Source organism: Vanessa cardui, chromosome 10 (genome assembly GCF_905220365.1).
Source record: "Vanessa cardui chromosome 10, ilVanCard2.1, whole genome shotgun sequence".
In the NCBI taxonomy this organism is placed as follows: domain Eukaryota; kingdom Metazoa; phylum Arthropoda; class Insecta; order Lepidoptera; family Nymphalidae; genus Vanessa; species Vanessa cardui.
This window is the reverse complement of record NC_061132.1, coordinates 791,761-819,629: the sequence shown is the minus strand read 5'-3', so window position 1 is coordinate 819,629 and position 27,869 is coordinate 791,761. Positions and strand designations below refer to the sequence as shown.

General features: G+C 32.6%; 2 protein-coding genes across 2 annotated transcripts in view; both read right to left on the bottom strand.

The window, feature by feature from the left end:
• The window catches only part of LOC124533025 (uncharacterized protein CG3556), a 135,536-nt gene that overhangs the window by 6,387 nt on the left and 101,280 nt on the right, over positions 1 to 27,869 (bottom strand). The window contains exons 3-4 of the mRNA XM_047108187.1: positions 648 to 728; positions 108 to 298 (exon numbers count right to left, since the gene is read on the bottom strand). Of these exons, the coding sequence (XP_046964143.1) occupies positions 108 to 298; positions 648 to 723 (267 nt within the window). The 5' untranslated portion in view covers positions 724 to 728. The remainder of the gene's footprint in view (positions 1 to 107; positions 299 to 647; positions 729 to 27,869) is intronic.
• On the bottom strand, positions 12,625 to 14,563 carry LOC124533026 (protein ABHD11-like). The gene is made up of 3 exons (XM_047108188.1): positions 14,049 to 14,563; positions 13,228 to 13,592; positions 12,625 to 12,974 (listed from the first exon to the last, which is right to left on the bottom strand). The coding sequence occupies exons 1-3, from the start codon at positions 14,475 to 14,477 to the stop codon at positions 12,836 to 12,838; spliced, it is 933 nt and encodes a 310-aa protein (XP_046964144.1). The 5' UTR covers positions 14,478 to 14,563; the 3' UTR covers positions 12,625 to 12,835.

Here is a 27,869-nt window from a genome sequence, read left to right as displayed (position 1 = left end):
ACCTCCCCAGACGGGCTTGCACAAAGCCCTACCACCAATCTTACGGTAATAACTTCAGGATCTCTCATACAAACAGTTATATTGAAATGAAAGTGTCTTTGAGTTACCTGTAACGTAAGCATAACGTGATGGGTATCGTTTCCCCATCCCCAATCAGGCTGTCTGTGTTGCAGCAAATACTGTAGAGCCTTCTGTATCGCCTGACCCTCGTTGAGGGTTTCGGTTTCCCAGGTCACGGTGGTTGATGCTACCGTCGTCGGTGGTGGTTTCGTACTTGTAGTTGTAGGTGCTTCGGTTTCTATAAAATATTTAAAAATCTAAAAAAATGTTCTTTATTCAAATCAACTAGAAATTATGAAAATAATAATTCTTTCCTTTAAATATACTTCTTTATTCCTAGATTTAAATGAAAACCAGTAGAATTTGTAAGGTTTTTTGTTAATCAAAGATAGTAAAAACGTTTTGTGGTTTTAAGAAAAATAAGTCATTTAAAGGGAAAAGTAGGAGGGTAAATTTTATACGAATTTTACCTATATGATGCAAATAAAGGTTCCAAAATTGGGTGTTTATTGATTTTTAGGCAGTAGAAATTCTGCTTAAGGTGACATATTTTTTGGCGTAATAATAAATATAAAAAACAATCTCACCAGTTTGACCATGTATCTCCACAAGGATCATGACTAGAGCGTAGAGAAGAATACAGGATGAACGTATTCCGAGCATGGTTACTGAAACGAAAAAAAAAATGTTAAGAAAGTGAGCTAAAGGTATGCCAGCAAAATCTGCAACTAACTTATAAAAACCTTGAACCTTTCGAGAATTAGCGAAAGTTCTATCTTAGAAAGAACATTTAAAGCTGGGCTAACCGGTTACAACAAAATTTGGTTGACCAGGGAGGGCAATACGAACAGTGTAAGTGAGCTTTGATACGCATTGCTAAAAGGGGTTCCTTAAACGTACATCCGATTCGGAAACCATAAGTCTGTGGAATCCATGCCATGCTTAGAACTATATATCTATAACAATTATGATATTCTTCTAAAAAAAATCAAAATTCAGTGTGATACACCTTTAAAAGTATTTACAGAACAATAAAGAAATAATACATTCTTAAATCTATATTCACATCTGTCTGTCGTCCTTTCACGATCAAACCGCTGAACCGTATTTGATGAAATTTTGGTATGAAGCAAACTTGAACTCCGAGAAACGACATAGGCTACCTTTTTTGCCTTACACATGGCAACCAACACCTTAAAACGCGAGCAAACCCGTGGGCGATTACGAGTAAAATATAGCATAAAGTTCAATAAACACAATAATGTACTATCAAATTTAATTGTCAACCGATCCAATGATATAACCGATAAATAGTTATTTATTCGTTGCGTTGTATTGTAGCACCATTAGTATTCCTGTTAGTACTGAGTTAAGCTTTTCCGTTCTAACACTGCTTCCTAATAGTACTTTAACTTAACTGATATTCTGTTTAGATGATATATTACAACGTAGGGTCCTAACCTAAATGAACCTAAATGAAGAGTCGAGATGGCCCAGTGGTTAGAACGCGTGCACCTTAACCGATGATTGCGGGCTCAAACCCAGGTAAGCACCGCTGTTTCATGTGCTTAATTTGTCTTTATAATTCATCTTGTGCTCAGCGGTGAAGGAAAATATCGTGAGGAAACCTGCATGGGACAAATTTCATAGAAATTCTAAAAGGCAAAACCCGCATTGGAACAGCGTGGTGGAATATGTTCCACACCTTCTCCTCAAAGGGAGAGGAGGCCTTTAGCCCAGCAGTGGGAATTTACAGGCTGTTGTTGTTGTTGATATATTACATGTTATTCATACATGTAAAAATTAACAAGTGATAAGTTATAAAAATATCACCAAAATCCGTCGAGCTGTTTGAGGGCAGAGTTAATGTCCGTGAAAGATGACTATAACCGATAGGACAGCCTTTAAGAACCATTTTTATGACTCCTTTGTTATATACTATGTAATACAATAAATGAATAAAATTTATAATGTCGTTGCATAAATTATGAAGGAATGCACTCCTGCTATTGAATATTATATTCATTGTCAGACTGATTATCTCTCAAGTCCAAAACTATTTTAAGTCTATGTATATATGTATATATAATATATATAGACTTGTAATTTGGAAGACGTCTTTCAACAACAATAAGAAGCTTATATATACTGGTATATGTTTTTGTTATTAAAATTTGAACTAGCAAAGCCATTAAGCTACTTTGGCGGGTTCTGTTATATATATATATACATATATATCTACGGTGAAAATACCCGTTAGATAACAGCTCCGGGTGAATGATTTTCCTAACAGCCTAATACGATGTACAACATCTCAAATATAATATATAACATACAATGAAATTATAGTCTACGTATTTTTTTTAATACATACTACATAAATTTTATACATTAATGACTTTTTGGTTCTTCTCGATAAAAAGTATCGAATAATTCAATTTTTCACAGTAGTAGGTATAGACTGGCTCCCCATAGTTGGACATTCATATCGAAAGATATTTTTACTAGTGGCTTGCACAAAGCCCTACTTGGTGGTAGGGCTTTGTGCAAGCCCGTCTGGGTAGGTACCACCCACTCATTAGTTATTCTACCGCCAAATAACAATACTCATTCACAAGGGATATAACATCTTAGTTCCCAAGGTTGGAGGCACATTGACGATGTAAGAAATTGTTATATTTCTTACAGCGTAATTGTCAATTAGGAGACCCATATGCTCGTCCGCCAAACTATATCATAAAAAAAAATATATCTTATTGCAATCAATGTTAATGTTATAAGTAAATGTGGATTAAAAAACAATGAATGTTGAATATAAAAGATAGTTAAATTCACTTTTCCTAAATCTCTTTATTTTTATAGTTGGGTTAGATTTCTATTAGATTTGTCAGCGCGCCAGAAAGCTAAATTAGAGTAGGGCTTATCCCGGACGCAAGGGCCCACGGATGCGTTATATCGTGTTAGGGATTGACCCTAGCCTGCAATAATATAAAATACAAGCTGGGCCCACGACGCTGTTAGCTTTTGAATATAACAAAAAATGTATATTATTGTAGCCTAAGTTACTCTCTATTATATAAGTTATCTGCCAGTGAAAGTCCTGTCAAAATCGGTCCAGCCGAAATACACAGACAGACAGACAAAAATTGTATAAAATGTTGTTTTGGTATATGTATAAATACATATGGATTGAGTAAGAAAGGGCTTTTTTAATATTACAAACAGACACTCCAAATGTTATTATATGTGTGTATAGATAATAATAGTGGGATGTCATAGGATGTCATAATTAATTATTTCACATTACACATAATGCTTATAATCGAAACTATGGTTTTTACATTATTATGTACTTATAAATTTCGTTGTAATTCGTTCGTAATAATTTGTTAAACTTTAATTATCTCATAATTTATTTATTTTTGTTTTGATATACATAAAATATTAAGTAGATAAAATTTGTATACACTACCTATGTATATATATATACATATAAAGACTATATATATATATATATATATATATATATATATATATATACATCCTACAACATTTTTGGCGTCATGCTCGTGATGCATCATTACGACGTCCCCAAGTTCCCCTTACTTTAATTAACATGTCTTAATGAATACTGCTTAGTTTTTTGATTTCCAGGTCCTTGGGATACGTTGTTTTCTGATAAAAAAAAAATCCGCGATATTCATCTTTCAGTCAGGCCCAAACATTTTTGAACCCCTAACCATGATGATACATTTCAGGCATCCTCGATATATCGATCATAATTTACCTATGGCATCGATTATTTAGCGTCCTCACAGGATGGACTGTATTTGGAAGTGCGACGTTGCCAGCTTTAGGTTTGTTATCTCTTTCTTTTCCTATCGCTGTTCTGTACAAACAGTTCAACGTTTATTTTGTTCCAATATTCGTAAGACTTCTACATCTATACGGATGCCCGATATGTTATAATGTGTAAATACGAATTTACTTGCTATCCTAGATTACGCCGACGACTGTTATACACATCTCACGGAGGATCAGCGAAAAACTTGGGCGATTTCAAAATGGGATTCATATTTGGTTTGCGTAAATATGATCGTGTCTCTCATTTTCGCTCTTAGCACAAGTGGCTCTGCCCATAAAACTTCATCGGAATAATTATGTCCTCTCTATCACATTATTTTGTTTTTGTATTTGTTATCTCCTGTGTTTTATTATTCCTGTATGTCATAAAAATCTACCTACCAATTTTCATATTTACAATAATAAAATGATAGTACTTATAATAAAATGAATTTACTGGGAACAGTGCTTTCATTTTATAGTTGGTAGCTTGCAGCCACATATACCACCTCAAATAATACTGTATGCCTCAAGATTACTATCGCTCTGCTATTGTACAAGGTTCAATTTTGGGTCCCTTTTTATTTCTGGTATATATAAATGATCTTTCTTTCTATATTAAAGGTTATTTAAGGTTTGTGATATAGTGTTGTTTGCTGACGATACTTCACAGATTTTAAAGGTTGACAAAAAAAACTGACTTTGACGACGTTAACGGTACATTATCACAAATACACAATTGGTTTACAGTAAATAATTTAGTTTTGAATGCTCAAAAAACAAAATGTGTAGTTATTACCCTACCCAATGTTGACCGTCTTGATGTAGCCGATACTACGGTGTTCTCAGGAATAGAATTGGATTCCAAACTTCAGTGGAATCCTCATTTATCATCCCTAACAGGAAGACTCAGCTCCGCAACATACGCGGTTAGAAAAGTTAGACAACTAACTGATGTTGATACCGCTCATCTAGTATATTTTGGTTATTTTCACAGTAATATGTCATATGGCATATTACTTTGGGGTAACGCTGCAGATATTGAATCTATCTTTATTTTACAAAAGAGAGCAATCCGGTAATAATATAATCTTATAATCATGAAGCTAGGGACTCTCTTCGGGATGTTTTTAATAGAGTAGGAATACTCACTGTTACGTCGCAATATATTTACAACAATATAATGTATATTCACAGTAACATTGATCACTTTGATAAAATCAGTGATAATCATTGTATGTGCACTAGAACTGAAGATAAGCTTATAACGCCAAGTTTAAGACTCCGCAAAGTTAATAAATCCTTCTTGGGCCAAGGTATCCGATTCTATAATAAAATTCTGCAGACATTTTTTAACTTTGCCGTTTCGTTAATTCAAATCGTTTGTAAAAAATACATTGGTAAAAAAAGCATATTTTTCGAAACAAGATTTTATAGATAATAAAAAAGCGTGGAGCGTGTAATACCTGTTGACTTCCTAGCAGGATATATTAATTTATATAATTGTATTAACTAACATGACTTTGTATTTTTAAATGTTGAAAAAGAGTAACTACTGAGTTTCGTGCCGGTTCTTCTCGATAGAATCTACTTTCCGAACCGGTGATAGCTTGATAGCTTCACTTAATTGTAAAATGACGATTCAAAAGTGTTTGTTAAAGTCTACTTGAATAAAGTTTATTTTGATTTTTGATTATGTTTTTTTGATTGGGCGTTCATATACAGCTATTGGGCGTCCGTATACAGCTATTGGGCGTCCGTATACAGCTATTGGGCGTCCGTATATAGCTATTGGGCGTCCGTATAAAGCTATTGGGCGTCCGTATACAGCTATTGGGCGTCCGTATACAGCTATTGGGCGTCCGTATATGGCTATTTGGCGCCTGTACAAAGTACTAAGCTTTACGCCGGTTTGTTTACACAGAAGATTTAACAGTACAGATACCAATCATGATTGATATAGATGTTGTACAAACTTTCACCCCCTTTTAGTCCCTTAGAGGATGATTTCGTGGATGGAAATTTCGTGATTTTGGAGACAAAATTATCCTATGTTCTTCTCTACAATGTCTTCATACTAAATTTAATCTAAATCGGTTTATGCGTGAAAAGATAACAGACAGACAGACATACTTTATGTTATTTTTATGAATAATTAATGTACATATTAATTATTGTAAAATATTTAAAAAATTTCTTCCACGAAGTTCTCGGGAATTCATATATTCATTATTAATATATTTGATACAACATTAAATAAGTTTCAATAACAGTTTATTTCTACACACTGATGTAAAACAAACAATAATCAAGCACCGAATAGGTATTATGCAAGTCGTAAGTGAAATGAGCGAGACGGCAACGTCGCAATTTTGGACGCCAAATAAGCGAATCCGTAGTCAGGAATTCCCCTAGATATACTGTGTGCGATATACGCGCTGCGGCAGCGCCTCACCCGCGCGGTGATTTCTTCGGGAACTTTACAATATTTTATTTCAACTATTTTAAGCGAATTTTAGCTTCCGTCGATTTTTGTGCTACGGCTAGCTAGGATGAATAGGACCTCTGTGGCACCGGCTAAAAAAGTGGCGGTATACGGACGCCAAAAGCAGGTGGACGCCAGTTTAAATGCATTTTCGCCTTCAGTGGACGGCCAATTGTTTGCGGGATAAATATATATATATATATAAGACTATATATATATATATATATATATATATATATATATATATATATATATATAAGACTATATATATATATATATATATATATATATATATATATATATATATATATATATATATATATATATATATATATATATATATATATATATATATAGTCTTTATTATGTATATTGCGTGGAAAGAAATAAATCATTATTATTATCATTTATTAATATCTGAGAAGGCCCAGCGGTTGGAATGCGTGCATCTTAACCCAGGAAAGCACCACTGTATATATGTGCTTAATTTGTGTTCAATTCATCTCGTGCTCAGCGTTGGAGGAAAACATCGTGAGGAAACCTGCATGTTTCTAATTTTATCGAAATTCTGCCACATGTGTATTCCACCAATACGCATTGGAACAGCGTGGTGGAATATGTTCCTAACCCTCTCCTTAATGGAAGAGGAGGCCTTATCTCAGCGGTGGGAAATGTAGAGGCTGTTACTTAACTTTTTACTTTATTAATATCTACTGCATGAAAAAGGGATCTATACTGGAGAACACTAATAAAATTTATAATGTAATTAATAGTTAAATAACATAACGAGTTACGAGACAACAAAGTATTCATCTTAAACAGAATGTATAATCTAAAATATACACAATTTACGTAAGACGCCATAATTTGTTGAGATGTGACTATGTGTTAACTATTGAATATTTATAAAGCGCTGAATATGTATGAACAAGCGACGCTTCTTGTGCGTTAGGCTAGGCAAGCAGCGATTTGATTCGCGTTCGCAAAATACTTATATCGTCGTTGCTATATGTTTTTTTTTTAATTTATTATTGTTACACCATTTTAATCGTTATTTAAATACGAACGAACTGTAAAAACAGTTTTTTTTTCATTACTTCTATAGTTTAAAAGTTTACAAATGTAACTATTCGATATTCATACATCGAAATTTTCATATATTGAAATAACGATTGAAACGGCTCAGCAATCGAAACATATGCGAAACACACATAGCTTATACATACTTTGGATTAACGACGATATATAAAACCTTCTTAAAGATTCTCAGTATCTATGACGCCTATTTACAAGACTTTATATTAACATGGTAATTTTTATTACGAAATGTGTTTAAAGCGGGATGTTTACTGTTTTTTGTTTTTATTTGTTGGAGCATGATATTTTGACATTATTTACGAAAGTCTTGTTGTTGTTGTTCACGAGACTGAAGTTTGCGGATAGATGTTGACAGATTTAGAACTTCTAATGCCGACAACATCTAATAAAAATAAAACATGGTAAATGTCCCTTTTAAAATACTTGTTTATGAGATTGTTCAAAAAGTACTTAGTATCTTTAAAGTTCATCTATGTTTATTAGTTTTAATTCCATTATTACGTTTAAAATACTTAACAGATTTGATCGATCAGGTTATTGTACGAATCCTTACATTCCGAATGACACTTTAAATTAATTTAGTAATCTTTATGTTTTTAAATAAACTAGTTTTTTTTTATATTGAGACAATTTAGCATGTATATATTTAGTTAAACACTGGTAACTATATATATCATTTAATAACAGTAATACGTATATAGCAGAGGCTTCACTCGTATTTCTACTGTTGGTTGTTAGGTGTCAAACAAAACAATATATATTTACCAATATCAGTCTTTGGAGTATCCTTGCTGCATAAAAATCGGTTCAGTGGTTTGGTCGTGAAAGAGAAACGGAGTTACTTTATCATTTATAATATTAAGTATAAGCTATGAAAACTAGACGAGACTTGTTTTCATAATAGAAGAAAGAAAATTTTTAAATTAACTTTTACTCGTAGTAAAATTGTAAGACCCTCTGAAAATCTTCAGCGAGTGCCTATTCGTAAGACAAATTTTATATAGAACTTTCTAAGGCGTACAAGCTGTCTTCCATGCTGCAATGCATTGTCAGTTCACGTTGTATTACATTTTGTATTATAATGTAAAATGACAATTTAAAAGTGCTTTTAGAAACCAACTCAAATAAAATATATTTCATTTTCGACGTACTTGTTGGTAGGGCTTTGTGCAAGCCCGCTTGGGTAGGTACCACCCACTCATCTATTGCCAAACAACAGTACTCAGTATTGTTGTGTTCCGGTTTGAAGGGTGAGTGAGCCAGTGTAACTACAGACACAAGGGACATAACATCTTAGTTCCCAAGGTTGATGAAGCATTGACGATGTAAGGAATAGTTAATATTTCTTACAACGTCATTGTCTACGGGTGATGGTGACCACTTACCGTCAGGTGGCCCATATGCTCGTCCGCGAGCGTATTCTATAAAAAAAGAAAAAAAAAGTATAATTATAAATCGTTATTTAGTCGTGTTGGGTATATCCGTTTAGTTAGGTAGAAAAAATACCCAGTTGCTCGGTAAGACGAGGTATGTGAGATTCTTCATAACACAGTACAAAACAAAGTCGCTCACCGCTGTCTGTCCCTATGTATGCTTAAATCTTTAAAACAACGCAACAGATTTTGCGTTTTTTAATAGATAGAGGAATGTTTTTGTTTATAGGAAAGAAAACATCGATAATTTTGTAAGTTTCTAATGTGTTGTCGTAAATAAACAAATTATGTAGTACATTTAATATCAGCTTTACACCCGTGCGATGTCGGAGCGGATCGTTAGTTAATTAGTTAATATTATAAAAGCAAAAGAAACAATGTGTGTCTGTTGATCTTACACAGCCAAATTTGATGATATTTCGTACGAAACCAGCTTGACCTCCAAGGAAGAACATAGGCTGATTTTTATGCCTATCACCTGATGACGAAGACCTAAAACGCGAGCGAAATTCCGGATCACAACTAGTATTTTATAAAAATTAAAAACATCAACCTTATTCTCATTCCCATTAAGAAGTATAAAAATCAATTACGGTTGTCGTATCTATACTTGAAATAGAAAATGAATCCGTTGCATAGTTTTTGCTGTTTCCCTCATTAAATGAGAATTCTATCGTGGCTCAAGGGTTTTCCTTTCTAGTTAGGGGGAGAAATTGTGACGTCATTAGTTTTACGAGCGGTAGTTAAAAAACGTCCGTAATTGGTTGTCGTTAAGTCTGTCGCGTCTGTGTAGATGCCACCCGTGTATTCGACGTAGGCATATAGTCTATCGCAAAACTGTTTTGGATTGTAGATATACGAGAAAATCAGGTATTATCATTATCATTACATAGTGTAAAGCAAAGTCGCTTACCGCTGTTTCTCTCTATGCATGCTTAGATCTTTAAAATTACGTAACGAATTTTGATGCGGTTTTTTTTTCATGAATAGAGTGTTTCGATTGGAAGGTTATTGTAAATTTATAAGTATCTAATGTGATGTCGTAAGTAAAACAAATTCTGTGGTATATTTGGTCGATAGTAAAGTGATACAATAAGTAATTTTGTCGAATACTAAATTGTTATACTTATACGAGTTTTATTGTTTGTCAATACTTAACTTAATTATTGACGCGAGAAGTGTACATTCCATGTTTCATAAGCTATCAATATAGGTAAGTGTAACATTTCGCTCGTTTCCTGGCTTCATTTGTTTCACCGTTTGTTCACATTACAAAGACAATTTATCTATACGGGCAACGATCCGTGTTTTATCTGACACGAGATTGATGAACCTCTTCTACGGCTGTAGTCCTGGTACTGCCTCTTCAATCGAGTAATGAATCTTAGTGATAAATTTTTACTTACAAAAATATCGACAGGTGGATACTTTACACGAGGTTTGTATGTAACTGGGAACTTGCCGCAACTTCGCACATTTAAGCTTGTTTAAATTTGTTGCGGTACTTATAGTGCTTACGTTGTTCATAATCAGTGCTTTTTGAGCTAAGTTCGAGCAGACTATTACTTAATATTTTATAATGTTTTTAAGATTTCAATTTCATTTACTAGAGTGCATAAATTTCTACCATAAAAGAATATCCTATAGAGTGAATTTTTCAACTTAGCGACGACGATAAAAATCAAAATATCAGGCGCATATGCCCGCCCAATTTTACTTTTTTTTTCTGGGATCCGATTTAACAAGATGTGCACTAGAAGTAATGATAAGCTTATAACGCCAAGTTTCCGACTCCGCAAATTCAATCATTTATTATTTATTGAAATATTAAATTCTTGGAGTAAGATAGCCGTTTCTATAATAAAATTCCGTAGACTTTTTTACTTTACTGTTTCATAAATTCAAATCATTTGTAAAAAATACATTGGAAAAGACTGCAGAGGTACCTATTATTTGTCACAAGATTATACAGACGATAAAACTACGTGTAGTTAATACTTGTTGACTAGTATATATATTCATATATAATTGCATTTATGAATCATGAGTATGAATGTTGATAAAGAGTAGGTAACTACTGAGTTTCTTGCCGGTTTTTCTCGGTAGATTCTACATTCCGAACGGTGGTAGCATCACTCAATGTAGTTGTTAAATGACTAAAGTATATTTTTATACTTGAATAAAGTATATTTTAATTTTGATTCTTGATTTTTTTTTTTAAAAAGTCACATAAATAATCTATGCAAAAACACATACTTACTGTGTTATTATCCCCGTTCTATGTTGTTTGCTAATAAGAATCTATGTTAATATAGATCATTTATGTGTATTTCATCCATCACGCGTTTGTAGTCTTCACATTATGTTCTAATTAAAAAAATATGTATTGTTGTTTCCGTCGTTTTATTGAGGAGTCATAGAAAATTGGCATTAGCGTAGTTATACCTAACGTTAACCTTAGCCTTATATGGCTTAAATTGTTTTGTGTGAAGTCTTAGAAAATATTTGCGTAATCAGGCAATGATTTGAATTGTAACACGAAAATCACTCCTAAATTCAAGATGACAAATATATATCAAATGAAAACTAAATGTAAAGAGTTTTATATTGCACGAATCGACATAATTTAAATTATGATGTTTTTTTATCAGTATAAAAAAATATTGGACAACATCACATACTTTACTCAGACCCCAATGTGTTTGTGTTATAGAAACACATTGGGATACTTGTGTTATAGAAAATCAGAAGTAACGACGGTACCACAAACACTCAGACCCAATACGACATAGAAAACTATTGAATTTTCTACATCAACCCAGCCGGGAATTGAACCCGGGACCGAGGTGTGGCGTACCCATGAAAACCGGTAAACCAAAAAAAAAGTGTGTACAACACACGACTCGACCACGGAGGTCGTCATAATATAACCTTGTAACAGATTTTTTTAATTTGTAAATGTTAGATACCTACATTTACTTGGTAAGTTTATATAAAGTTATCAATTTGACAACTATCTACAAAAGGAAGGAACGATAAGGACTCATTTCCGCCCTAGACGAACAAAAATAATATTTGTCAAATGCTATTGATGACCTTTATTTATTCTGAAACTTGTCATGCAAACACATCTGAAATATGTTACAGGGGAATGCTGTATGTGAGGAATCACTTAAAAATATAATAATGAGTTTTTATTTTTTAATTAATATCATTACTAGGTTTTAGTAAGTCTGGATATGATTCCATATGTATATATTTTAATCTTTATTTTTTGCAATAAAATTAATATACCCACACCATTGGCATTCAATGCTATGATCATTGCTTTTTACAGCAACAGATAATATAAATAATTCATATTAAAAGCATAAGATTCTATTTCAAATGAATGACATAAATATTTATAAATTATAGTTGTGTGAAATAAAGATAATATCATTGTAATTTCATAACTTTATTAAATAAAAAACAAAATTGTTTCTTAGGATTATTATTAAAGCAGATCTTTGTATGATTAATTCATAATATATTATAATTTATTCTTATTTTATAAATTAAGTACAAAAATATAATTTTAGCTTAATATGTTATATGGGATAATGGGGCCCTTGTTGATGAGTGACCACCAGTGCCAATACATTAGAGCTATAAGAAAAGTTTAACTTTTCCTTCCATATCCATTGGCATAAACTTGCATGGCACCAACTTTAGGAGCTTAGATCTTATATTCCTTGGATCTGTAGCTACACCGGTTCACTCTTGGATTACAACAGTACTTGGTATTGTTGTTTGGTGTAATATATATCCTATGAGTGGTCAGTACCAACTGTTGTCCATTATTAAATACCCTGTCCAACACAATAGTTAAGTAATTAGCATGATTACTATGTTATACATTGGACAAGGACAGACATTAATTTTCTTCAAGGAATTTACAGATAACTTTGTGGAATTTATCTGGCTGTTGAATGTGTATCCAATGTCCAGCATCTTCAATATATGTTAGTTCAGCTTGTGGGAAGTATTCTTGTATTGTTTGCAGGTCATCTTTGCTAAAAAATAAATACAATTAAATTACTAAATAATTAATTACATTATTAGCTAAATTTTGGTAGTTTTCAGCTCTATATCTTATTAGGTCTGTAAGTTTTTTTTTTTTTTTTTATTAAATATATATTTTTACAGTTGAATGAACCACCTTATGAATAGTGATTATAACTCATTAACATTGGCCAACATTATGGCTAAGTAAACAAAAAAAAAAATTAAATAATAATAAAGTGTGTTGAAAATTAAAATAACTACCCAATGTATATTGAAAGAGTTCCTCCCATGAAAAGAGTTGGACCGACAAACTGTAAACCCTTTAGATTGTATGGAAAATTTGCAATGTGCTCTTTAAAATTTTCTTTCAGAGCTGCCAAATTAACTTGCCACGTGTAGCCAATGTCACGGAGGACTAAGTTTGAGATTAAGTAATTTCGTATATTGATGTCGAGTGTTACTGATTTCAAATGTTCATCGACCAGTTCCCTTGCTTTGGACATTGGAATATCCGGTCTGACGGACATAGTAGACATAGCGTCTAACAGATTTAGTATGGTAAATATTTGAGGACTCGTTTGTACTGGTGATATGTCTTCTACGATCAGGCTTGACACCAAATCAGGCTGAAATAACAATATAGTAATTGTTAAATGTAAAATGTTGCCATATTAAAATTACAATCAATATTTTTTTTTGGGTAGCAAGTAAATCAAATCAATAGTAAGTGGTTAACACATTACCACAAAATACAAAGCAAAGTGTTGGTAAGTTATATTCAGAGACACTGGTATTTTCATATTTTATTGATAAAATGATTTTATTTAAATTTTGATTTTGTAGATCCTGTCTATAAAAAATTTAATATTTTTAAAATATTAAATACAGGAAAGAAGTTACTTTAAGTTGCTAAGTACTTAAACCTGCAACAATTATACCTTATAATTAAAATCATATATTTATGTATTTTTTTTATATGAAATAAACATTAGAATATTGGTAAAGACAAATTATATAATTAAAATAGTTTGTAATATTTCCTGACTTCAACAGAATGATACAGGCAAATAACATAAACTTACATAGAGTAGTGAAAACACCATAGCAGTTATACCTCCCATACTGTGTCCGAATACAGATACCTTAGGGACTTCTAGCTTTTGAAGCAGGTTCCTGATATCAGCCGCCATGTGAAAATAAGTATGCTGGGGAGAGCGATCGCTGTCACCATGGTTACGCGCGTCAATACTAATCACCCTTCTGCCCGTTGTTTCATGAATTGCCTTACTTACGTCAATCCAGTTATTTTTTGAACCTAACAGCGCATGTAATATAATCAACGGCGGCTTTGACGAAGTTTTATCAGAATATTCGTATGAAGAATAAGCTAAATCCACTGTTTCATCGTTTTTGAACGTAACTATGCTTCGTGTAATCATAGGACGTAGACGACATAATGAATTTGAACGTATTTTAGGAATAACTTTCGTTATAATGCGATAACACTGCATGTTTATTTACAAATTTTAAACATTTTTAACGTGCGTGCGTCAGCGACGATTCAAGGTTTACAACTGAATATTTATTATTTATAAATTATAAATTACATTTATAAATGACAAGCTTATGTCATTCTTGATATTACAGACTAATTTAAAATGTAGTCAATACAAACCATAATACGTAATTTACATATAGTACATTTATTTTTAATAGCGCATGATTGTTTCACAACTGTGTATAAAATCATTTTAAATAAATAATTAAGTTATAGTGAGGTAGTTTGTTGAGTTCATTTAAATTAACGAATACAAATAGGATATTTAAGTTATAAATGTGCATACAGTTATTTCATAAAAATTTTGGAGAATTATGGTGAAGAGAGAAGAGTAATCTTCCGTACGAAGGTCATAAATATTTTAGTTAAATAGGACATTATATCAGATTTATACCGTATATAAGCAATATATTTTGAATTGGGATATAACAAATCAAAATAGCCATTACAAGAAATATGTTTTATTATTAAATTTAAAATGAATCGTTAGAAGATATTGAGTAAAATGCATACAATTTTCAATAAATTTGAATAAAGAACCTTATCCATACACTGCAAGAAAATCTAATAAATAATCTTATCTGTGTAATTTATTATGATTAACTCTGTGTAATTTATTATAATTAATTGAAAAAAAAATTAGGCAGTTTTGAGTGAATAGAAAGATGAGAGGTTTGTGAATGTTTTACTATTTATTCAATATCAAAGTGAAAACCTCAAAATGAAATATGAGATAAATTTGTAGCAGAATTAAATTAATCCTCCATGCGATTTAAATCTTGAAAAAAATAATGTAAAATGAATTTTCATCAAAGGCGACAATTTGGGTTACCCCAGGTAAGGGTAATTTTCCGTCTGCTGCACTAATTGGTAAGACCCGCCAGCGAGGCGTGGGAAGGCTTACTCCATTACTGGCGGTAAACATGTTCGTGTTAGTTAGACAAGTCTTGGATCTAGATTTGTTTGTTTAGTGCGATATGGGATTCTAAACTTAGCTTAATAGTAAAATACAGTTTGGTAATTACATCTGAGTCTGTAAGGTAATAAGTTTAACAATTAGATGGATAAGTGTATGTAGTGTATATAAATATCTAATATCTATAAACAAAAGGTGAACTGTCATAATTATAATTTGTATATCAGGCTTATGCGTACATTGGAATTTACATTTTTATTTTTATTATGCTAAAGGTAGTAATGACTTTGTTGAAATAATATAATCTGTACTTTGTTGGCACAAGTCAAAGCCATTAAATTAAGAATTGAATAGTAAATATAGGTTATATAGGAATTATGATCATTAATCAAAAATGTTTTTTGGGATTTTACAAGTAACTCCACATGTTTATTAGTTAACTATACTCATAGAACTTTTAGAGTTGGATATAATTATGAAAGTTAGACATAATTACTGATATGAAAACATACTTTTAAATTAAATTTTTAAGAGCTCTATTTATCTTCTAGGTCTCTGCTAATTTTCCGTCTAGTGCACTAATTGAAAAGTAGTCAGCCGACTGCGAAAACGTTCCGTCAATGACATCAGATTGTAACACAATTTTCTTTGGTGATGGAGCGACGTAAATTGGAATATATTTGTCTATTTCATTGTTAAGCTAAATCCAACATAAACATATGTTAATGTAAATGATATCCGTATTTAATAATTAAGTAGGTATCGACGATATAAGAAAAAATGGTGCGAAATATCGATTGGCTCCAGAAATATATATATTCGAAATACATATAAGTAGTAGTTCCAATTTGTAATATCTTATTTTTCGATATTCTATCAACTATCACTTTTCGGCTGTCAGGTGTTCTTCTACTGGAGTATGACGTGCATACTCAAGTTTCCAGTATGAACGATAAAAAAATTGTCTAATTAAACTTTTTGATGCTTATTTCTTAGTTTTCAGGTTTTAATTGTTATATTATATTTTTGAATTGATTAAATTCAATGCAATTTCAAAAGCAACTCGAATTAATAATTCGTATTCATAGCATAAAACTCGACCTGTTAATTAATAAACAGATTTATGTTTGTTGTTCTTAATGAAGTAATCTGGATTGAATTTTCACTGAAAATTTTCGTTGAGAATTTTCGTTGTGTCCGAAATAAGACAGGAAGACATCATCGATATCATATAGAATGCAAATACACGACGAAATATATTTTGAAAAACTAAATCAACTCAAGTTCTTTTGCTTTCCCACAATAATATGTACTCAACTTAACCATAAATAAAACCACATTTTAAATAATTCTTCGACAGGTAAATATTTTCTTTTATTTGTAGCTTTTTTTTGTGCCAAAAAGGCACAGACTGTTTCACCAATGTCACGTGCGATAAATATTTTCTATTCCGGTCTCAATAATAATGGCTGCCAATAAAAACTTATAACAAAAGAACATATTAAAAATGTATAAATCTATAAAATTATTTATTAATTTGCGTCAAATATAAAGTACAATATTAGTAATTAGGAGGTTAAATGGATAGATTTTTTGCGTCAGCCCAATATTTAATAGTAATGTTGTCACGAGTAGTCATTATGCTGAATTACGAATACATTAAAACATATTTTTTTATTTATTATTCATACTTCATTAATTAAAATAAATTATACGGAAAAGGAGTGTCTAGTTGGTAAGCATTTCTTAATAATTTTACTCTATGTGGACCTGTTAAACTGCCCTATGGGTGTAGTTAACTTTTTGCTTTATGAAAGTTTTTTTTTTTAATATAAACATATAGTCACGTTATGTAAAACAAGGTTATATTGCGTCTGTCTCAACACGATAACCTCAAAACTATCGAAGGGATTTTTATTCGTTTTTGCCAATAGACGGATTAATTCACGAGGCTCAATTCAATATTTTGTCAAGGTTTTGTGTAAAATGCCTAATAAAAAGCGATTTCTATTCTTACATATTGTATATTACGATAACAACATTTTATATTGACCGTTACTCTGTGCGAAGTTGAGACGTTTAGGTAATGATAGTAGCAAAATAAATATCAAGTTAGCTGATCCCTTTGCCGATCATTCCAAATACTTGTTTTTGGGATTACTTATTTCGAAGCTTGTCTGACGATTGCACCATTTTATTTTATGATATTTAAATTATTTTACTAATTGCATTAAAACACGTCATTAGCTAGCACGAAGAGGAAAAAATGGATATTAAAGTCAAATGAGTCACAAAATTATCTTCATAAACACGTTCAGTGTTTCGAATTTGTCCATTTATTAGCAGATATTTTGCAATGACATCTAATACTGTCCAAAACACAATTTAAATTAAAAATATGCCTTTAAAACTATTTCATGATAACATTATGTATTATATAATAAGGACGAATAGTAGATGATAAAATATTTACTTGGTACATGTGTTATTGGCTTGAAAATAAAATATTTTATGCTTTAACAACAGAATGTTTCAGAATGTAGCGAGCAATTTTATTCAAACGAGAACCGTTACCTTAAACAATTCCCATTTATATTGTAACGTATGCAAATTTGTTTATCGACACGTGTTACATTATGTAAAATATGCATTAAGGCATCCCCCACTCGACTTTGTAATGCAAGGACAATTTACATTTTTCCCATATCTCTTTTACTACTTGAAGTCATTGACTTTTCACTGCTTTCGATATATGGAAGATATCTCATTCTATGAGACATTAATTTGTTTATTTATCTTCCATAAAATATTTATTTAATGAGTTTTTTTGAAGAATTACTTTCATTGTTCAGTCAGAAGAGAGGGATCATAAGAGTCTAGCTACTAAGAATCTCGAATGACTATTTTTTTAAATGTACGGTTTCAAAATTTTCCTAAAACCTTTTTACCTAAGAGGTAGTAAAACTTTCTACAAAACATATAATAAAAAATATAAACCAGAAAATATTGCATTTGTTACTACAACGAAAGTAACGAGAGAATTCTGAAATTTAGCAATACGGATGTACGATAAGTGTCCTTAGATATATTAATATCACTTGGCGAATATTACCGTGACGTGGCATAAATATTTAAAGTGACTTTCCTGTGAGCTTCCAGTAGTAGGATGAGACGTGTAGATATTATATACGAGTATCCCCAGGGAAATGTATACGGTGGATATAGCGCTCAGCGACGAATGACCTTTCCGCGCAATTTGGCAGCCATATTGGTTTTTCAGACACGTTTTGAATCTTTACGTATCTTGCGGCTTAGGGTCTGTGTAATCTGATTTGTGGCAATATGAATTCGATTTATAAGCTTAATGCTTCAGTAATATTTGAGTATCATCTCATCGGCTTAATGTATAAAAAGATTATGTTTATTACATTTGTATAACGTTTTATTTTAAATGATAGCAATAAAATTCGAGAGCTGAGATTACTTGTGTTTAATTTGTGCGATAATTTCATTTCGTTATTGGTGGTGAAGGAAAAATTATGAGGAAATCTATGTGTTGGATGAAATTCGGTTACACGTGGATGTATTTATTTTAGAGCAACATTGTCGAATAAGTTTATTTTTAAGAGGAGGCCTGTTAGGTAAAAAAAACTTGTAAATGTTAATTTGAAAATAAGGCAAAAGGCATTACTTCAAATAATATTTATATGTTTCGATTCAATTCCCACAGTGATTCATCAAGCGCTTTCGATTTGTTTAATCCATGCAATTGGGATCATCTCGGCGCAGTATAATTGAACTCCCATTAATTTTAGAAAAGATCTTTTCATTATATAATTTGTGTCTATAAAATATATTATAAATATTATATTTTTAATGATTTATAGGTCAAACAACCTTTAAATATAGTGTTAAAAAATTTGAAAAAATATGATGAACTGATGATGCTTTGTTAATATCCTTTGGTGATGTTAGGCCTTTGTGCAAGTATGTCAGGGTAAGCACCGCCTACTCATCATTTCTTCTACCACCACACAGAAATAACCAGTCTTGCTGTTTTCTATTTTGAAGGAAAAATGAGCCAGTATAACTATAGGCCCAAGGTAAGTTACATCTCAGCTCCCAAGGTTGGGGATACATTGGCTATGTAAAGAAAGGCAATTTTTTTAAGTCCATGAAACGTATGACTGTTCAACTACCTAAGCGATAAAAAAGTGGGATATATAATATGTCAACGTAAGATTACAAAATTCGTTAGATAACAATCTGACAAGACATTTTGTAATCTGTCGAAATATTTTGAACTGTGAAATATTCCAAATTAATGTATTATTTTTCGCTATATTGTAATATATTTTGTAATCTTACGGTGACATATATATATAAAACGTTAATACATTGATTATATGTTACAGATTATTAAGAGGTCATTAGTTTCTCTATCTGTGTTACCAGCATTTTATTAAAAACTCATATAGAAAACAAACGAGCAGTTTTGATTTAATCCCGCCTGAAAAAATACAGTACGAAAACGTACGAAAAAGCTTTCATTCATTTGGGTATGTTACTGGCATGTTAATGGAGTGTCCTGGCCTATGAAAGCCGGTCAAGTGCGAGTCGGCATCGCATGGAGAGGTTTATATATTGCGATCGAAAATAAAAAGAAAATATATTGTCGCTGTCAATTAGGAATGATATGAAGAGTTTTAATTATTTTATATTACTACAATATTATGGAGCTAAGATGGCCCAGTGGATGGAACGCGTGCATCTTAACCGATGATTTCGGGTACAAACCACTATATATATGAGCTTAAGTTGTGTTTATAATTCATCTCGTGCTCGGCGGTGAAGGAAAACATCGTGAGGAAACCTACATGTGTCTAACCCTCTCCTTAGTCGGAGAGCAGGCCTTAGCCAAGCAGTGGGAAATTCAAAGGCTGTTACTGTTACTACACTATAGGAAATATCTCTTAAAAACAAATCAAAGTGGGGTAAAAATATACATTCATTTATTAAATTTATTTACCAGTAAGTTTATTTTGATGTTATTTATCTGTGCTGTATGTGAATGGGTAAACAAATACATGTGTAAAGATCAATCTCAGATTTTTTTTGCTCTTAAAATTCAGAGACAATAATTACTGCAGACGGACAGATAAAACAGTGATCGTATAAGGGATAAGTTTTTAATTGCATGAACGAATCCCTATAAAAGTTAGTAATATATTCATATTACTTAAGCTCGTTTAAAATATTGTAACATCTCACTGCTTATCTTAGCGGATATTATTTATCAATCCTTTACTTTTCATAAGATATGATGATGTGATGAGCCGAGATGGCCCAGTGGTTGCAGCGCATATATCTCAATCGATGGTTGCGGGCTTAAACCCAGGCAAGCACCACTGACTTTTCAGTTGCTTAATATGTAATAATTCATCTCGAGCACGATGCTGAAGGAAAACATTGTGAAGAAATTCTGCCATATTAATCCACCATCTCGCATTGGAGCAGCGGGGTAGAATATGCTTTAACCTTCTCGAAGGGATGCTAAGCCCCCCAGCAGTGGGACATTTACAGACTGTTACTATTATTACTATTAAGTAATATAAATTAGTAAATTATAGATAAGAATAAAACTTAAAGCGAAAAGTAATCACTACAAGTGAATTTTAATCGAAATGTAGTTCAACCCAAAGCACGAAAATATAATTGAAAATATGTGAAGTGGAATAAACCTCTACCCTTCTCTGCTCAAGAAAAGAGGTTTTACCCTGATATTGACAATTCAATCAGCAACATATAGAATATGTTAGCGCTGTTTCAGAAAGATCACAGGCAATGTAATGATTATTATTAGCCAGCATATGGAGACCATTATATTGTGACCCTATGATACCCATATCTCGTTCAAGAAATCAATTTCAATTCAAAAATTAGATGGTTTAGCTTTTTCAATTATCACACAAACTTTGTGTTGTTATTATAAATAGGAAATCTGTTTGGGTGAACAATAACTATCTGATTTTATAAAAACAAAAACTAATTAGATATAACAGTAATTATTTTAAACACATAATAATTAATAATAAAAGCCAATTAGACTGTAAATTTTTTGTGACCCAGAAATAGTATCCGAAGCAAACTTCGCGCCAAAAGGTAATTCTCTTTGACAGGTGACAGTGCGTTTTTTTTAATGCTTACGTCACAAGGCATTAGGCGTTCAGACTAATTTATATTTTAGCTGTCTTTATTCTTACATTAGTCATTTCACGCAGCTAAGATATGTTATAAGTGCGATCGTCAATCATTCTTATGGACGATGATAATTTATGGTGTAGAGGCGCTTTCGTGAGTGAATGAATTAGATTGATGACGACATGTGACTTATTTTCAAAAAAAAAAATGCACATATATATGTTACAAACTCTCATTCGCTTTACGACGTTGATTAAAAATTTAGAAGTAAACTATGATATAAATATTGACTTCATGTGTCATTTAATTTAACATTTTCTTATAGCATCATTATTTTATTATATATGACGGCGGCGGACATTCTGGTACAGGGTTCAGGCGTAGGTCTCAGGCTATTTATTATAAAGCTACACTATGACAATTATGACAATTCTTGTATTATATGCAGTAACAAATTATAAACTAGGTATATTATTTTAGCAGTAATTATCGCAGTTGCGTGAACCAAAGGTCCCGTTTGGAAGGTCCGAACTGTCTCTCTCCTCCTATTAATATTTAGCTTCCGACTCGTCGCTCTCGAAAATAATTAATAGAATGTGACAGTTGTCCCTTCAAACGCTTCCGATCACGTGACTCTTTATGTCACGGCGTTCCCTCCTCACAGATATAACAAAATCATCTGAGTTAATAATTATCTGTAATCGACGACATATAGTATAAAACAAAGTCGCTTACCGCTCTGTCCCTATATATGTTTAGATCTTTTAAATTACTTAGCGGATTTCGATGCGGTTTTTTTTTAATAAATAGAGTGATACATGATGAAGCTTTTTGGATATAATACATGGACTATAGTAAATAAACAATAAAAATTCTGTAGTAGGTATATTTAGTATCTGTATTGCACCCGTGCGAAGCCGGGGCTGGCCGCTAGTTTTGCATGATACAAAGTCGCTTACCGTTGTCTGTATCTTTGTATGTTTCGATCTCTCAAATTGCGCAACGGATTTTGATGAGGTTTTTTTTAGTAGATAGAGTGACTCGAAGACGGTTTTTTTTAAATAATACATGGACAATTTAGTAAACTGATAATTTCAGAAGATTCCACTGTGATGTCATATCATTACACACGTGCGAACTCGAGCCGCGTCGCTAGTCATTTATATATATATATATAATCTGTGCCACACAACTGAATATATGAAGCTTTAACGGATTAATTAAAAACTAATTGTCAAATTTGAAAATGGATTATAATTTTGCTATTATTTGCGGTCAATGACCTTTCCGTCATATTTCAGGCACGTGATACCGCAAATTTCCACAGCGCATGTGGCGTATGATTGTTTGTGTATAAAATGTGGTTTTATCTCAGTATATTAATACGACTATTTACGATGGCTGAAGGGAAAGTTTATTATTTTTTAATTTTTCATTTAAAAACGTAGGCAGACAAGTAAATATGCCTGTCCGAGGGTATAATGGTAAGCGGTTTTCACTATTGGACAACATCACATACATAACTCTGATCCCAATGTAAGTAGCTGAAGCACTTGTGTTATTGAAAATCAGAAGTAACGACGGTACCACAAACACCCAGACCAAAGATAACATAGAAAACTAATGAATTTTCTACATCTGGGCTGGCTGGGAATCGAACCCGGGACATTGTAGTGGCGTACCCATGAAAGCCGCTTTAGACACTACTCAATCACGGAGGTCGTCATTTCACTGCTATTTCATGATTTATGATTTTGGATCTGAAAAAATATTAACCATGCTTTACTTCGATATTACGCCATCTAACATAAGACTCCAGGATGTTTATTTCTTCGATCCAGTCGTTAAACTGGGTCACTTAGCTGAAGCGAAGTGTAATTCTCGCAGGAAGTTCTAATAAGATGCTGTTTTTTAAAAAATTACATTGATATGTAAATTTTAAAGCTACTGATCTTGCTTTTCCGACTTTGTCCAGATGAAACAAAAGTTAAAATAATTACTTCTTGGTTGCAGAGCCTACCAGCTCCCAACTAATCCATCGAATTGAAATCGGTCTAGCCACATACATTACATACACACGTATATATAATTTATAAATATAAATATGTTTATATTATGTCATGTAAGTATATATTTGAGATGGCCCAGTGGTTAGAACGCGTGCATCTTAACCGATGATTGCGAGTTCAAACCCAGGCAGGCACCGCTAAATATTCATGTGCTTAATTTGTGTTTATAATTCATCTCTTTCTTGGCGGTGATGAAAAACATCGAGAGGAAACCTGCATGTGTCTAATTTCATCGAAGTTCTGCCACATGTGCATTCCACCAACCCTCTTGGAACAGCGTGGTGGAATATGTTCCAAACCCTCTCCTTAATGGAAGAGGAGGCCTTATCTCAGCAGTGGGAAATTTACAGGCTGTTACTTTTTACTTTACTTATAAGTATATATTTCAATTAGAGCTCCAAATATACATTATAGAGAATTTATGTAGAAATCCACGTTTATAAGACTAATAATATTTTCATACTTTTCCGTCATGTAACTTAAAGTTATCTCATTTTCATTATGACTATTATAAGGAGTAAGGTATTATGTAACATGACGATAGGGTAACCATTTTTGAAATAAACAATTCAGGACGAATTATTCTCTCAAACTATAAACATCTAAATCTAAATATATTTTATTTTAGTTGATTCGTCGTGTATAATGTATAAAGTTTTTTTGTAAATGCAAAGCCATCAACAATTTTTGTATATGTATACATGTAAAGAAAAAGTTATTTTTCTTTAATTTGAATTCCGCATATCAACTGTCATCGAACGCATCATGACAACTAAATTTTGTTAGCTATGAAAAATATTAATATAGACTGTCAATTATAAGTTGGCGTTCCTGTGGCTACACCTTTGTTTTGCCACTTTTTTTGTTTATTTTACCAATATCTCCCTAGAAAATAATTCTCTCTCATCTCATTTTTAATAGATTTTGGGTAAATTTTCTTAATAAGGGTAAATAAAACAAATAAGTAATAAATGAACAAAAAATAATTAGTACATTTTGCCACACGCCAACTTACACCTGACGCGCTATATAGAAGCAATCTTAGAAAAGTAAATTTGACATTGTTAATAATAACATTAAATGTCGTTTCTCTTACAGAGATACTCAATTTTGTTTCAGTAACCGTGTCATCCTAAATAAAAAGAAAGATCCTAAGAAAAAGAATCTTATATACACCTCATACACGACAAAATAGTAAATTCTCAACCAAATGTAGATAACATATAAGTTTTTAAAGTTCGTTATCATTACGTAACATTTCCTAGTAATATTTTTGTCTTGAATGGTATGTGAGTGGGTAGGTACCACCCACTCATCAGACTTTCTACCGTCAAACAACAGTATAGTACGACACAACTTAGATGTCGCATCGGCAAAATTCGTAAAACCGATCACATCCAAATTGAGTACGCTATCCCAAATTATCAATATTTATTTCTCATCCGAATATGATCTTTGCACAAACGTAATAACTTGTAATATCATATGACCTAATATATTCGTCAATTTGACGCGTGGATTTATTCTCTGACGCGTGAATCTATAGCGATGAATAGCGTCGAATGGCGCGATAGGGAGCGATTTCTATTGGTTGGGTAAATCGGCAGTAATCGGTTTTATTTTCATTCCATTGCATTTTCCGATGCTACATCTAATTTGTGTCCTACTATACTTGCTATTGTTGTGTTGCGGTTTGAAGGGTCAGTGTGCCAGTGTAACTACAGGCGTAAGGGATATAACATCTTAGTTCCTAAGCTTGGTGGCGCATTGACGATGAAAGGAATGGTTAATGTTTCTTATAACGCCATTGTCTATGGGCAGTGGTGACCACTTATCATCTCATATGTTTGTCCGCTTACTAATAGCATAAAAAAGTCTCAAGTTGAGCAGCGAGAAAAGGAGATATTACAGCGCATCCCGGGAATAAGCGAGTCTCAATTATTTGTCTGTAGAAACTCTCAATTATGGCAAACCGACTGAACCCAACCTTCGTCTGAAGATAATTGACGTGTGTTAGACACAACACCAATTTAATCTGAAGTCTGCCTTTGATAATATAACTGTAGTTTGCTTTGAATCATTACCGCAGTTCATATCTGACGGCTTCCTAATCACAGAACTCGCGTAATTGATAGACTAAAGTTACGAAGAAAACTTCGTTATAATTTATATTGTTCGTCATTTTATTCCCCAAGGGATTACTAATTGTGACGGTATAAATATATTAATAAATATTGGACCACATCACATACATTACTGTGATACCAAAGTAAGAAGCTAAAGCACTTGAGTTATGAAAATCAGAAGTAACGACGATACCAAAAACACACAGACACAAGACAACTTAAAAAAACTAATGAACTTTTTCAATATCGACTCGGTCGGAATCGAACCCGAAAATCGTCCTCGGAAAACCTATGAAAACCTGTGTACACACTACTCGATCACCGAGGTCGTCTTTTATTTTGTTTAAAGTTTTTATTTTGTTGAATAGTTTATATCTTTATTCGATTATTTTTATTTCGATACAGTTTTAAAATACTATGTATACAAATATGAATTTATGTAATAGTTATATTACTGTAAGCTACTCTAGAAAATACCGTTTCAGGGCGTCACGGTAGCATGCGATCCCATGACGCCGGTCGATGAGTTGGAGAAGGTACCGCTTGTTTTTAGTAGGTATTCCGGTGTACCAGGGCGCACTTGGAGTCCCACATACTTCTCCACTTCCGCGTGGGGAAAAAGTTTAAAGCGCTTTTCCAGCGAGATTAAAAAAAGATGGAGCTACCGCGATCACACTGTTTCTGAATTGTGCCATAGGTGTTCCGACCCTATTAGCTGAGCGAGGGTTCAGGCTTAAGGTTGTTTGAACTGTAGTGAGAAATGACAAATATTTTTACCGCGCCAATGACTGAGTTTGTTGCATAAAAGCAAATATGGCCACCGTCGCTCAGTATAACGTATTATACACAAAATAAGTCAAATAAATATTCATTCAGCATTGCGTACGTGACCTTATAACCTAATAAACGAACCCCATTCATCAATTTAAATCGAGACCTTTACGCATGCAAATAAGCGACCGAAAACCGTTTTAAATAAATCGCGAGGCGTTATCAGGGACGTTTGTTGCGTGCGCTGGTAGACTGCTTTTGTGAGCACTTTATTTGGTGACAGTGAGAATGTTTTGACGGATTTTGTACTTTAGTGGATTCAACCAATTATTAACACAATGGTTAATGTAATGTTGTTTACATAGACTAGAATTATTATGCCGTTTTCATATATTATTTAAATCACATTTTCATTATTTGACTCGATTGGTTGAGACTCTTTTAAACAATATCACTTAGAAAATTATAATGAATTAAAATTGTTTTAAACTTACTATAAAGTGATCTGAGATGGCCCAGTGGTTAGAACGCGTGCATCTTAACCAATAATTGCGGGTTCAAACCCAGGCCAGCACCACTATATATATGTGCTTAATTTGTGTTTATGATTCATCTCGTGCTCGGCGGTGAAGGAAAACATCGTGAGGAAACCTGCATGTGTCTAATTTCATTGAGATTCTGCCACATGTGCATTCCACAGACCCACACCCACACCACAGCGTGGTGGAATATTTTCCAAACCCTATCCTTAATGGGAGAGGAGTTACTTGTTACTTTTAAACTTACTTTTCGAATCACGTGAACCCAATGGGTTTAAAAGAACTTATGTAATAATGGAAGAGTTTCGTTACGAAATTGTTTTCTACAATATTATTAGACATAATTAATCAACAACATTATCCAAACGAACTTCCTAGATGAGGACTGCCAATCAGCATCGTATACGCTAGGGTTGTCACTTTATGCTAATAAAACTTTGCACTAAATAGTTACCTAATAATAATAGTACCTGATGGTAAGTGATCACCACTATCCATAAGAAATTTAATGCGTCACCTATCTTAGGAACTGATACGATATATCCCTTATGCTTGTAGTTACAATAGCTCAATCACCATTTAAATCTTGGACGACCTCTGTGGTCGAGTAGTGCGTACAGCGGTTTACAGGGGTACGCCAATCCGAGGTCCCGAGTTCGATTCCCGGCCGAGACGATGTAGAACATTCATTAGTTTTCTATGTAGTCTTGGGTCTGGGTTTAT